Source organism: Pristis pectinata, chromosome 33 (genome assembly GCF_009764475.1).
Source record: "Pristis pectinata isolate sPriPec2 chromosome 33, sPriPec2.1.pri, whole genome shotgun sequence".
Classification (NCBI taxonomy): domain Eukaryota; kingdom Metazoa; phylum Chordata; class Chondrichthyes; order Rhinopristiformes; family Pristidae; genus Pristis; species Pristis pectinata.
The window spans coordinates 9235539-9247974 of NC_067437.1; the positions used below are offsets into that span (position 1 = coordinate 9235539).

The 12436-nt window shown below is 41.9% G+C and overlaps 1 protein-coding gene across 1 annotated transcript in view; it reads right to left on the reverse strand.

The window, feature by feature from the left end:
• The window catches only part of ap2a1 (adaptor related protein complex 2 subunit alpha 1), a 58336-nt gene that overhangs the window by 19128 nt on the left and 26772 nt on the right, over positions 1-12436 (reverse strand). The window contains 7 exon segments of the mRNA XM_052042933.1: positions 1063-1230; positions 2943-3174; positions 6308-6405; positions 9588-9640; positions 9643-9697; positions 9699-9770; positions 10673-10810. Of these exon segments, the coding sequence (XP_051898893.1) occupies positions 1063-1230; positions 2943-3174; positions 6308-6405; positions 9588-9640; positions 9643-9697; positions 9699-9770; positions 10673-10810 (816 nt within the window).

The following is a 12436-nucleotide window of genomic DNA, read 5'->3' on the forward strand; positions in this document are numbered from 1 at the left end:
AGTAGTGAATGGTCACTCCATAGGAAAGGCTTTCCAAGATTTACTGGAAGGAGTTGGTATCAATAGAAATTAGGTAGTTCACTTACATTCCAAAATGGGTTGTTTCTGTTATAGGACATGATAAGCTTAGCAATAATTGGGAGGAACTGACTTTGGATATTGGTTCCCATTCAGGTTCCCAATCCCAATGCAGATTTGCAGGGTAAACTTCTCACACCCAGAGAGTAGCTGGTATCTGGAATGAGTTGCTGGAAAAGCTAGCAGAGACAGGAACAGTAACAATATTTGACAGGCATCATGATAGGTACTTGAATGAGCAGGGCATAGAGGGATATAGAATTAATACAGGCGTGGGATTAGTATAGATAGGCACAATGTTCAGCATAGTCTCAGCGGGCCGAAGGGCCTGTTTCCATGCTGTACAACTCATTAACTCTCCACCAGTTCAATTTTTTTTTCATGCAAACTCTACATCTGATGTGGACCTTAAGTGATACCAGATTGATAACTGTGATTGGTCAGCAACATCATTATTGGTGTATCATGCATGTTTCAGGAAAGTTAAAAGCCAATTAACTTCACCATCAGATTCAAGGGCCCTATGGCTAATGTGAATTCATGAAATCTCATACCTAAAAAGCAGTTGGGTGTCCCCATAAATTCCAACATTCACTGCATCTGAATAGCGATTCAAAGGACATTACTACTAAGTCCCCTTTCTCTGATTTTTAAAGTTTGCCTTTATGTTTATGTGCACCTGGTCAGGATTTCTTTTTCTGTACCAATTCATTTCTTCCCTCCATGCGAAGTTCTGGCATGAAGCAGATGGAAGGGGCAGCTTCCAGCCTACTGGAATTAAGATGGTATTTCTGACAGTACAGCACTTCCTCTATAAAGCACTAAAGCAACTGGTCGAATTTTGTGCTCAAGTCCCTGAAAAGGAACCCACGGCGTTCTGAACTGGAGGAAAAAGGCAACATGTGTAGTGTCAGGTCTGACATATGGTTCTTGATGAATCAAAGAACATTGTAATATAGGCTTTTCCACCAATGCTACACTCACCACTGTGCTTGCGTTCACCACAGGCTCAACACCACCGTTCACCTCTGTTTGTTCCTTCTTCCCTTCTTCCATATCGGTCATGGTGCCTGGTCCCTTCTTCTTCTTCAGCTTGGCAAGGATAGAGGATTCCCGCTCAGGGAATGGTGGCATTTCTTCTAGGACGGTGGCCTACATTGGGGGGTTGGGGGGGGGGGGGAAGACGAAGAGAGCGAAAAGAAACACAGAAGTGGAGGGAAGAAGTCAAAAGTCAGTTACAAGGATGGAGTCGACATGTCTATATATCATCGCCAGCAATTTTTCCCTTTGGGAAACTGAGTCAACTAAAATGGCTGGAATACTTCAATTTTAAAATTCTCATCCTTGTTTTCAAATCTTTCCACATCCTCCCCCGCCTCCCCTCCTCCAGCTGTGACTCAGATCTCTGTGCCTTCTGATCATCTCATAAGTTAACTGCTCTGCCACTGCCGGCTCTTCTTTCAGCTGCTCTCTGAAATTCTCTCCCTATATCTTCTTCTTGAAGACATCCTTAAAACCTGCATCTTTTACCTAGCCTTTGGTCATTTATCCTAGCATCCCCTTACCTGGCATACCATCAATTTTGTTGGGTAATGCTCCTGTGAAACACTTTGGCAAGCTTTTGCCACATTAATGGCCCTACATAAATGGAAGGTGCTGTTATTGACTATTTACCAGGGACATCACAGCCGACCCTGGTCTTTATAGCTGGTGTCACTAGAGAGCAATTAGAAGGATTACCTTGGTCCTGGTTCCTTACCGAGCCTCAGGAGAGAGCAGGTAACACAGCTAAGATCAAGAGTCATACCTGGGCACAGTTTAATGACCAAAAGGCTAGTTTGTGTGCCTCCAGTACACGTTATTTATTTCCTACATTGTTTAAAAGGTAATCTTCAGACATGTGCACCTTGAGTAAGAAACTGTAGTCACTGCTAGTTAGCCTGCACACTATTAATTAAAATATAACACGATTAAGAATTATTCCCCCTCCCCAAGTGAGTGAATAAGTCTTAAAACATCTAGACTGAAGGAGGTTTGTGGGTCTGAGCAAAATGCTCTTTCAAAGACTCAGCTCAAGCACACAGGCAAAATAGATTCCTTCTGTGCTGTAATTTTCTCAAAGTTACATTTTTTTTAAAAAGACCCAATTGGAAAGATGAGGTCAACATTTTCTCAGCATTACATCATGAAGCAGTACAGCACAATTTCTCTAGTTGATGAACTGGAGTAAGCTATTAGCCTCTCAATCCTGCTCCACCTTTTGATGCCATAGCTGATCTAGGGCAGCTCCGTATACCTGCCCTTTGTTACCATTTACAGCACCATTTTGAAGAGCAAGGTAGTTTATTCCCAAAATCCTAGCCAATTTTTATCCCACTAAGAACAGTCAATAATGCATTAGCATTTGTGAGGTTCTGCTGTTGTCAAATTGGCTGCCATATTCAAAATTCTCATCTGTAAGACAGCACTCCCAGTGTAGCATTTCTCTAGTACAGGTAAGTTCTGCTATAACATGATAGTTATGTTCCTAAGAAACTGTGTTACAGTCAGTCACGTTATAGCAGAATAGGCTGTATTTGCCTTCAAAGCAGAGATTTAAACAGGTTTTCCTGATGGCATTATAAACAATGCAGCCTGCATAATGCAAACAGTGTTCCCTAATCCATCAACCGTGTTATGACCAATTCAAGCTATGGAAACATGCATTCTTGCAGAAGTACTTGTACTAGTGCCACAAACACCAGCCTCGGTCATTCGTTCAAATCTCTGGGATGCGACGCACACAAGTCCTAGTCTATTGTATAGACCCTGTAAACAGCAACATTTCAAAACAGGAAAGACTCTGGTTCTGCTCTTCTACATACCAGAACATCAGTGCTGGCAATGGAGCTGAGCTTGAGGTACTCGACAGCACGCTGCTGTAGTTCCACATCAGAGTTTCGGAGCTGGCTGTCACTGCGGAGCACGTCCTGGATGGTGGCCTTGGTCTCGGGGAACAGGTTGACGAATTTGATATAAGAGGAGAGCAACAGAGCACGGGTCGGAACACTGCACAAGTGGAACTTGGAATGTAGCAGGTTGAACTGAACTAAGGGGCTGAAAGGATGGGCAAGAAAGGGGAAAAGAAAAATGAAACACATTACAAGTAATCATACACAGTGATTTGAGTCAGGAAAGGAGTAGCTGGTAAAAGGTCTTTGCTCCATACATCTGTGACACCTTGAGCATCTCAACCCATCACAAGACTTTATCCAAAAGCATCTGCCTCCTAAACTGTGAAGCACCACCCCCCTCAAAACTTCTCCGCCATTCATAATTAAAGATATGCTGTTCCTTTGTGGTCACATTGGGTCAAAATCCTGGAATTCCCAAGCCAACAGCACTGAAAGAACCATGGTTGGTCAAGGAGGTGGCTTACCACCACCTTCAAAGAGCTACTTGTGAATGGCGAGATAAGCTGCTAACAACTTCCAGAAACACAAAGTGATGTTATAGAATCAGATTTGTAAAGCACAGAAATGAGCCCTTTGGTCCACCATATCCATGCTGACCTTAGCCCTGGAGACAGAAGAGACTGCACATGCCGGAATCTGGAGCAACACCCAAAATGCTGGAGGAACTCAGTGGGTCATGCAATACCTATGGAGGGAAATTCACAATCGACATTTTGGGTTGAGACCCTTCATTTGAACTGAAGAAGGGTCTCGTCCGAAAGGTTGATGGTCCATTTTCATCTATAGATGCTGCCTGACCTGCTGAGTTCCTCAGCATCTTGTATGTTGCTCTACAACCATCTACACTAATCCCATTTGCTTATGATGTCCATAATTTCTTTTAAAGTATACTGAGCAAGTGCAAAAACAAAACCAAATTCTCTCTAGGTATGGCATATGGCAACACACTGTCACCACTATCTTTAGTTAGCCAACATACATCTGGGAGAAAGGAAGAATGCAAAGAACTTGCACACTTCAGCTACTACACTTCTTGTGCAGTTATCATTATTGGCCATAGAAAAAATCCAATGCTGTGTGTTGTGTCAATAGGCTTCTCATGTAAAAACAAAAACAAAGATGTGGGGAAACAAACTATAGATGAGTCACCATCTTCAGAGAAATATCTCTGCATGTACCCTTCATTGCAATAAAGAAAATGAGAAGCAAAATGGTTAATTGCCAAAGCGGAAATTTGAGTGGAAAATCTAGGTATGGGACACAGATCATGACTCAAGTTTAGAACCAAACCGAAAATACTGGAATAACTCGGACAGAGACCCCACCTTTCAGAGAACCATGTACTTGTACACCGAGGTCCCTCTGTTCTACAGCACTCCCTAAAGGCCCTATCGTTCACTCCTACCTGGATTTGATTTTCCAAAATGTAATACCTTGCACATCCCGAATTAAACTCCATTTGCCATTCCTTGGCCCACTTGCTCAGCTGATCAACATCTCCCTATAATTTTTGATGCCACTTTCATTGTCCACTACACCACCTATTTTAGGTGTCAACTGCAATAATCAGATTTATTTTGGAACCTTGTAACTAGAATTACGTGCATAATTAACTGGTGGACTACATTTCCTATCCCACTGTGATAAGAGTAATTGAACAGTTCCCTTATACGATCAGATGGACTCTTGACCTCACAATCTACCTTATGACCTTGCACCTATTGTCTACCTGCACTGCACTTCCTTGTATTTGTGACACTTTTCTCTGTATTCTGTTATTGTTTTTACCCTGTACTACCTCAATGTACTGTGTAATGAATTGACCTGTACGATCGGTATGCAAGACTAGTTTTTCACTGTACCTCGGTACAAGTGACAATAATAAACCAATACCAATACCAGAAACTCAAGAGAGAAGCAGAGTAGTCAAGTTTATATGAAGAGCAGTAGAACCATGGGAGCACTACTGCCTCCCAAGTCCTGTGTGACAACCATGGCTCAGATTTGTAAAACATGGTTTTCATTCCACAAACTCTGCCAAATCTTTGTAATTTTTAAAGTTAACTTTTATAACGTTCTTAATGATGGATTCTAATGACAAACAGAATCAGGCTAACCGGTCTAGAGCACCATTTTCTCTCCCTCCTTTAAATGGCAACAGTACACTTTGCCTTCCATTCTACTGAGACTATTCCAAATCTGGGGAATTTTAGGTTCATCACCAATGCAATCTGCTATCCCTGTAGCCAGCTTTTAAATCCTGGATGCAGGCTCAGATCCAGGGAATTATCCATTTTAGTCCCTTCATACTTGCGTGTAGGATGTTTTGTCTAGAGATCATGAAAGTTAAAGTTTTTTTTTTTCTTTTTCCAGACTGACTTGGACAACTAATCAGTTGGCTGTTCCTTCATTGACACTGGTTCAAAATCCAAGGAGATTCCTACATGCAGTGTCACTGTGTGAACATATCAACTCATTCCTTAGGCAGTAGTTTATCATCACGCCCCATGGGCAACTAAAGTCACCCAATAAACATCAGCCATAACAGCAAAGCCTACACCACAGAAGTATGATTTTCTTTTGAAGTATTTAGAGTGACCCAAAGGAGTAGGCTGTTGTTGTCCAGGCAAAAGCTTTCTTAACTAAACTTAAGAAAAATGATCAGTCTGGCAAACCAGTTAACACAAAGATACAATCCCATTGTACGCACATCTACGGACAAGAAGTGTGCTCGAGGGGAAATTATACCTTCATGCACATTCATCCCGAGACAATAGAAGGAAATCCATCTTTTTCAACACACCTATATTAAAATATGGAAGATACCCTCTCATTATAGAAAGCGTACACTTGCAACTTAGTCTGAACTAAGGTGACAGTAAGAATGGAGGGCAAAAGATGGTGTATGGGGTGTTCTTGGAGCTGGGGATAAAGTAGAGGGAATTTTACTCTTTCAAATCGATGCAACATCTCAGTGCATGACACTGGCACACTGTGCAGAAAGAGACACACAATTCACCAGTAATGAGCAAAATTTCTGGCACAAACGCAGATTGGATCACAGAACTCAATGCAGGAAACAAACAGCTTTTGACAGGGCATTCACAACACTCTCTAAAGATCACATTGTGCTATGTCATGGTGCTATGGAGAAACACCAAGACAAGTCCCTGGCTAACTTCAAACAGAGCTAACAGCCAGGCTCTCAGCACAAATAGGCACATGCTCATCTTAATACAAGTGACTGGCCATCTCTTTTACCTCCTTTAGCTCACCTGGATCGTGGATCACCAGCAATCAGATTTCCAAATTCTCCTAGAATATAGCCACCTACTTTCACCATGTTCTCATGACAGGCTGGGGCTTGGAGTGCCTTAAGACCAAAATGAAAAATAGATTAATGCAGACAGAATAGGAAGGGCCATTTCCAAAACACTCCTTTGCACTTGCACTAAATTCAGGGAAGCACAGTGGCGCAGTTAGTGGAGCTACTGCCTCACAGCCCCAGCGATCTGGGTTCAATCCTGACCTCCAGCGGCATCTATGTGAGTCTGCACGTTCTCCCTGAGATCTTGGGCATTTCCTCTGGGTGCTCCCAGATCCTCCCAAAAAAAAGTGCAGGTTGGTAGGTTAATTGGTCATGTAAATTGCCCCTAATGTGTAGGCGAATGGTAGAATCTGCAGGGGAGTAGATGGGAACATGGGGAGAATAAAATGGGTTAGGGTAGGATTAACAATAAAATAAAATACATGCGATGGTTGACATAAGTCCATGACATAAGGGCCTGCTTTGATACTGTGCCTCTTGCTTGGGCCAATTTTGCCTCATAAAGCGATTATTCATTACTTTTATAGCATCGATCACACTTGCAGCTAAGTGTCCCACATTCTTCAAGCCCTTAAAACATTCTTTTTAAAACATCCTCTTTGCAGATCTCATGTTTAACTCAAGACTGCAGCATTTGTCTGATTTTTCTAATAATGGAAACAAATGTCCCATGCTTTTAGCATTTTTAGTACAAAAAACGTTTGAGGTTGTACATCAATTGCATGGATGACATCAAGAACCTTATCAAGCCACAATCAAGATTAGACCAGCTGGGTCTCCTGCTTTACATTTTCAAGACTGCTTAAAGAACCCAGGAAACTCCTCCAGTTAGTATGTACACACCTTCTCCAATAACCTCTAGGTTATCAGTCCAGTACTATAGACTACTAGGTTAATACATTCCATGTACCGTAACACAAACAGCCAAATAATTATAATCTTTTGTGCACCAAAGTTTCAATATTATAAAATGTAAATAAGTCAAAAGCAGCAAACAACAACAACAAAAAAAGAAAAAAAATCATTCACTAATATTCATTAATACAGCACTTCTCAAGTCACTTTACAAAACTGGTGGTAAATTCCGGCAGCAGCAGAAGGATTTTAAGCTGATTGTTGACAGTAGTGTGTGACACAGAACATTCTGAAGTGCGAGATGAGATGGCTAAAAATTTGATTTACATTAGAATACAATAAGTAAACATGCAGCAAACCAGAATTAGTTCAAAGAATGGAGGGGGTGATAAAACAAAAGAGAAGGTTGGAACAATGAGATCAATGGTGAGGAATTTGAAGCCAAAACTTTACATACTGAGAGATGATTGATAAGAATTAGGACAACAAGCAACTTGAGACATTGTCAAAGAGTCAGGGTTATACAGCACAGAAAAAGGCCCTTTGGCTCAAATTGTCCACACCGAAGATGTCTATCTGAGCTAATCCCATTTGCCTGCGTTTGGCCCATATCCCCCAGGCCTTTTCAACCCATGAAAATGTCCAAATATCTTTTAAAAGTTGTAATTGTACCTGCCTCTACAGCTTCCTCTGGCAGCTCGTTCCATATATCAGAGCCAAGAGAGTTGAAAGACAATGAAACAAGGATAGGCAATTTTTCCAGAAGCAGAGCAAGATTTTCTTTGTAATGGACTGGCTGCAAAATTTTAAATATATCAATTGTTCAAAAAGGGGACAAATAACAGAGTCCAGTCAGCCTAATGTGTGGGCAAAGTACAAGAACAAAAGTCTAAGGGACCACACAAATTATTTTGAAAGGCACTGGTCCTTGGCGAGTCCTCAGTAGTATAGTGGCTAGTATCCCCACCTGTCATGCAGGAGACCGGGGTTCAATTCCCCGATGGGGAGGAACGAATTTTTTGGGGGATATGTGGAAGGAAGGGGTTAGATAGTCTTAGGCGAGGTTTAAAGGTCGGCACAACATTGAGGGCCGAAGGGCCTGTATTGTGCTGTACTGTTCTATGGTTATCAAGGACAATCAACATGAATGTCTTAATGGAAAGCTGTGCTGGGTGACTTGATGGAACATTTTGAGGGTTAACATTTAGTGAGAATACCAGATTTGACATGGTCCACGTCAAGTGATTTGCTAAGATTCACATAGTCCCCATGGCAGACTGATCAGAAACTTGCCCAAGGTATCCAGGAAATAGTGACGAGTTGGATGCAAAAATGGTTAGGTGGAAGGAGGCAAAGATTAACATTCAACTGAAGTTTTAGAGACTGGAAGGATGTCTGCATGCCTGTGATAGGCACCATATTGCTCAGGATACATAATCATTGGTTTGGTATTAAATATAGGGAACTTGACCAGTATGTCTGCAGACGATGGGAAAAAAAAGTGCAGTGTGTTTCCTTGTAAGGAAGAAAGTTAATAGCTGCAGGGAAGTACCAATGGACTGGTCAAGTAGGCTAAAAATTGCAAGTGAACCTCAATTCACAGAAGTACGGAGGTAATGCCAATTTGGGAAAGGAAAAACAAGGCAAAGGGAAGTACAATAAGTGATAGCATAAGTGAAAAAAAAGAGATCTTAGCATACACAACAGATCCTTGAAGGTAGCAAGGCAGACGGATCAGATGGTTAAGGCAGCATACAGGATACTTTTCTATCCAAGGCACAGAACATTTGGCTAAATTGTAAAAGTCCTGCTGGTGAACACACACTGCGCAGGACACTTGTTAGGTTGCAACCAGGAATACTGTATAGTGTTCTGCGTTATCATTTTTATAGAAGGGTGTTATAACATTTAGAGACAGTGCAAAGATTTGAGAACCAGATGATTTTGGTCATGAGTTGAGACAGGCTAGGCTGGAGCTGTTTTCTTATATTAAAAAAAATTAAATTTAAAATTAGGAGGGGCCCAGTTAGGTTTCCCTTAACAGCAAGGTCAATAATTAGAGGAGGCAGACTTGAGGTAGATAGTTGAATTAATAGATGACAGTAGAGGAGTATTTTCCCACCACCCGAAGTGTGGTGGAGCATCTGCAATACAGTGGCTGAAAGGGTGTGAAGGCAGAAACACTTCTTGTACATCTGGATGAACATCCGAAATGCTAAAGCTTGCAAGCTATGGCCAAGGAATTAGGGAGCAGATGTATTCCAAATAACTCATAAGTACCATGAGCATGATGTAACAAATGGCCTCCCTCTGTGTTATTAACGATTCAAAGAGATCTTGAATTCCCTCACAATTTCAGGTCAGATACTTACCTCAAACACTGTCTTTGCTGCATAGCCTTGGACATCATCACGGTTAATAACATCTGAATAACTCGATACCAGACCTCCTCGCTGACATAGTCCCCTGCAATGCGGATGATGGTTCAGGATCGTGTCGACGTACCATGTGTAATCCACTGCATACTTTTCTGCTAGAATTGCCACCTTTAGCACCTAATGATTTAAAACAAAAAAATAGAGTAAGTGGGCATTTTCTCAAACTCAAAGCAGAGGGTTAGTGAGCACAGCAAGCACAACCATGATCTTTGTGGTTCAGTCCACTCTGGGACCAAGTGAGTCAACAGTTGCTTGATCAGCGCCCCTGCTATTGAATGCAAAGTCTGCATCCTTCTTTCATTGTGGTTGCACTGTGTACCAAATGCACTGTTGTGACCTGCCAGCACCATCCAGCCCCACTAACAATCCTTCAGCTTTGTCCAGCTGCGTTCTTCTTGCCTCCTTCCTCTGTGCATGCCAGTTATCTCTCTGGACAGGAAACTTCAATAAAAGCAAAACATGTTCAACTGACAATTACAATAAACTTCCACAGTCTATCCAACCTATGGAACAGCAAATAAAAGAATATGAAAACCCACTCCTTCAAATCTCCAAATACAGTGGCTGCAGGGGGTAGGGAAAAAAGGTCAGGTCTGCATACAAACACCACTCAATAATGTCCCAAAATCAGCAACACATGAAGGCAGTTGACCTCAGGAGAAAAAGGCCAGAGGAAACAGCTTTTCATGTAAAGAATTTGGTGAGGCAAGGGAGGGTAGTTCAGAGAGTGATCCTTCTTTGAAAACGCTAAAGAGCATTCATTCCAACAAAGGTGTCAACCACAGCTTGCATTTATATGTTATCTTCAGTGAAAATAGTTTCATAGAAGTACACAAAATTAATCCACACAGAAGATGGAGGATTGACAAGTGATCAAAGGCTGTCAAAAATATAGATTTTAAAGAATTAGTTCATCTCCCCCTTACTCCAATGACTGATGAGGACAGGAAAGGTGAGAACTACTGCATGCTAATTATTGATGCAGACATCTATTGAAAGAGACCAAGAGCAAAACTCACAATTTCTTCACGAATGGAATAGTCAGCTGTTTCCAGGTAGCTTAACATTTCAGCCACAATCTGTGGTGCGTTTGTTCGGTCACACATGGCATACAGAAGGTCTGCAGCTCGCTGGCGCACACTCACATCCCGCTCGGTCTATTCAATACACAAAAAGAACTCGATGAGCAAGCAAATGCATCTCAACACATCTCCTCAGGCGGCTTGGTGTTCTGGAAGGTTTTTAAATAAAATTATTATACCTGGAACATGCAAAGATAGAAAATTATGGTGGCAAATATTGGATTGGTACTCAAGGAGAATTTATTCAAACCTCTACACATGAGCACTGGTACTAAGTGGGGTGAGATCACACCCTTCCTTTTGCAGGCAAGTCTTCAATGCCTTGCCAAAAACCCCAATGCTTCATTTTCATAAGCCTAGACTGTTATTCAAAATATAGAAGTGCAAAGGGACTTGGGGGTCCTCGTGTAGGATACCCTAAAGGTGAACCACCAAGTTGGATCAGCTGTAAGAAAAGCGAATGCTATGTTGGCATTCATTTCGAGAAGTACAACGTATAAAAGTAAGGATGTGCTGATGAGGCTCTACGGGGCACTGGTGAGACCTCATCTGGAATATTGTGTGCACTTTTGGGCCCCTTATCTTAGGAAGGATATATTGATATTGGAGGAGAGGTTCAGAGAAGATTTACGAGGATGATTCCCAGAATGAAAGGGCTACATACGATGAGTGATTGTCGGCTCTTGGACTGTACTCATTGGAGTACAGAGGAATGAGAGGGGACCTCAGAAACATTTTGAATGTTGAAAAGACTGGACAGAGTTGATGTGGCTAAGTTGTTTCCCTTGGTGGGTGAGTCCAGGACTAGAGAGCACAGTCTTAGAATTGGGTAGCCATTTAGAACAGAAAAGAGGAGAAGTTTCTTTAGCCAGAGGGTCGTGGATTTATGAAATTCGTTGCCACATATAGCTGTGGAGGCCCGATCATTGGGGGTGTTTAAGGAGGAGATTGATAGGTATCTAATTAGTCAAGGTATCAAGGGATATGGGGAAAAGGCCGGGAATTGGGGCTAGATGGGAGAATAGTTTAGCCAATGGTGAGGTAGTGGAGCAGACTTGATGGGCCGAATGGCTTACTTCTGCTCCTTTGTCTTGTGATCTTAAACCATGTGGGACACCACAGCTAAGTGCAGCCTGACTTCACCAGACATCTATTCACATGTCCCAGACATGAATTGAGAATGGCAATTAGAAGGTGATATCAGGGCAAGTACTCCTTTCTTTACGTGAAGTATCAAAGTCAATTGCATCCTCCAACTGTATAGGATCAGGCTCAGCCAGTCACAACCTCAGTTGAATCTGAGTTTTGGATTCAAGTCATATTGTGCAGACAGGATGACAAAAACCTAGGCTAGTATTCCAGCACAGAGTGGTCACCATCATAAGTGCCATCTTTCAGATGGGATATTAAATGGAGTCCTGTCTGCTCTTCCAGTGAATGAAAAGATTCTGCAGCATTATTTCAAACAAGGACCGCATGGAAGTTCTCTGGCAGCCTGCCCAATATTTCTCTCTCAATTAACATCACTAGAACAAAAAGATATTTGGCCATTATCACGTTATTATGTGTGGGAACCAGCAAAGTGCCAATTGGTTGCCACATTTCCTTTAATGCAATAGAAACTGTCCTTCAGAAAGTACTCTGATAGCAGCAAAGCATTTTGGAACACCTAAAAGGGACTTGAAAAGGTTCAATTTAAAT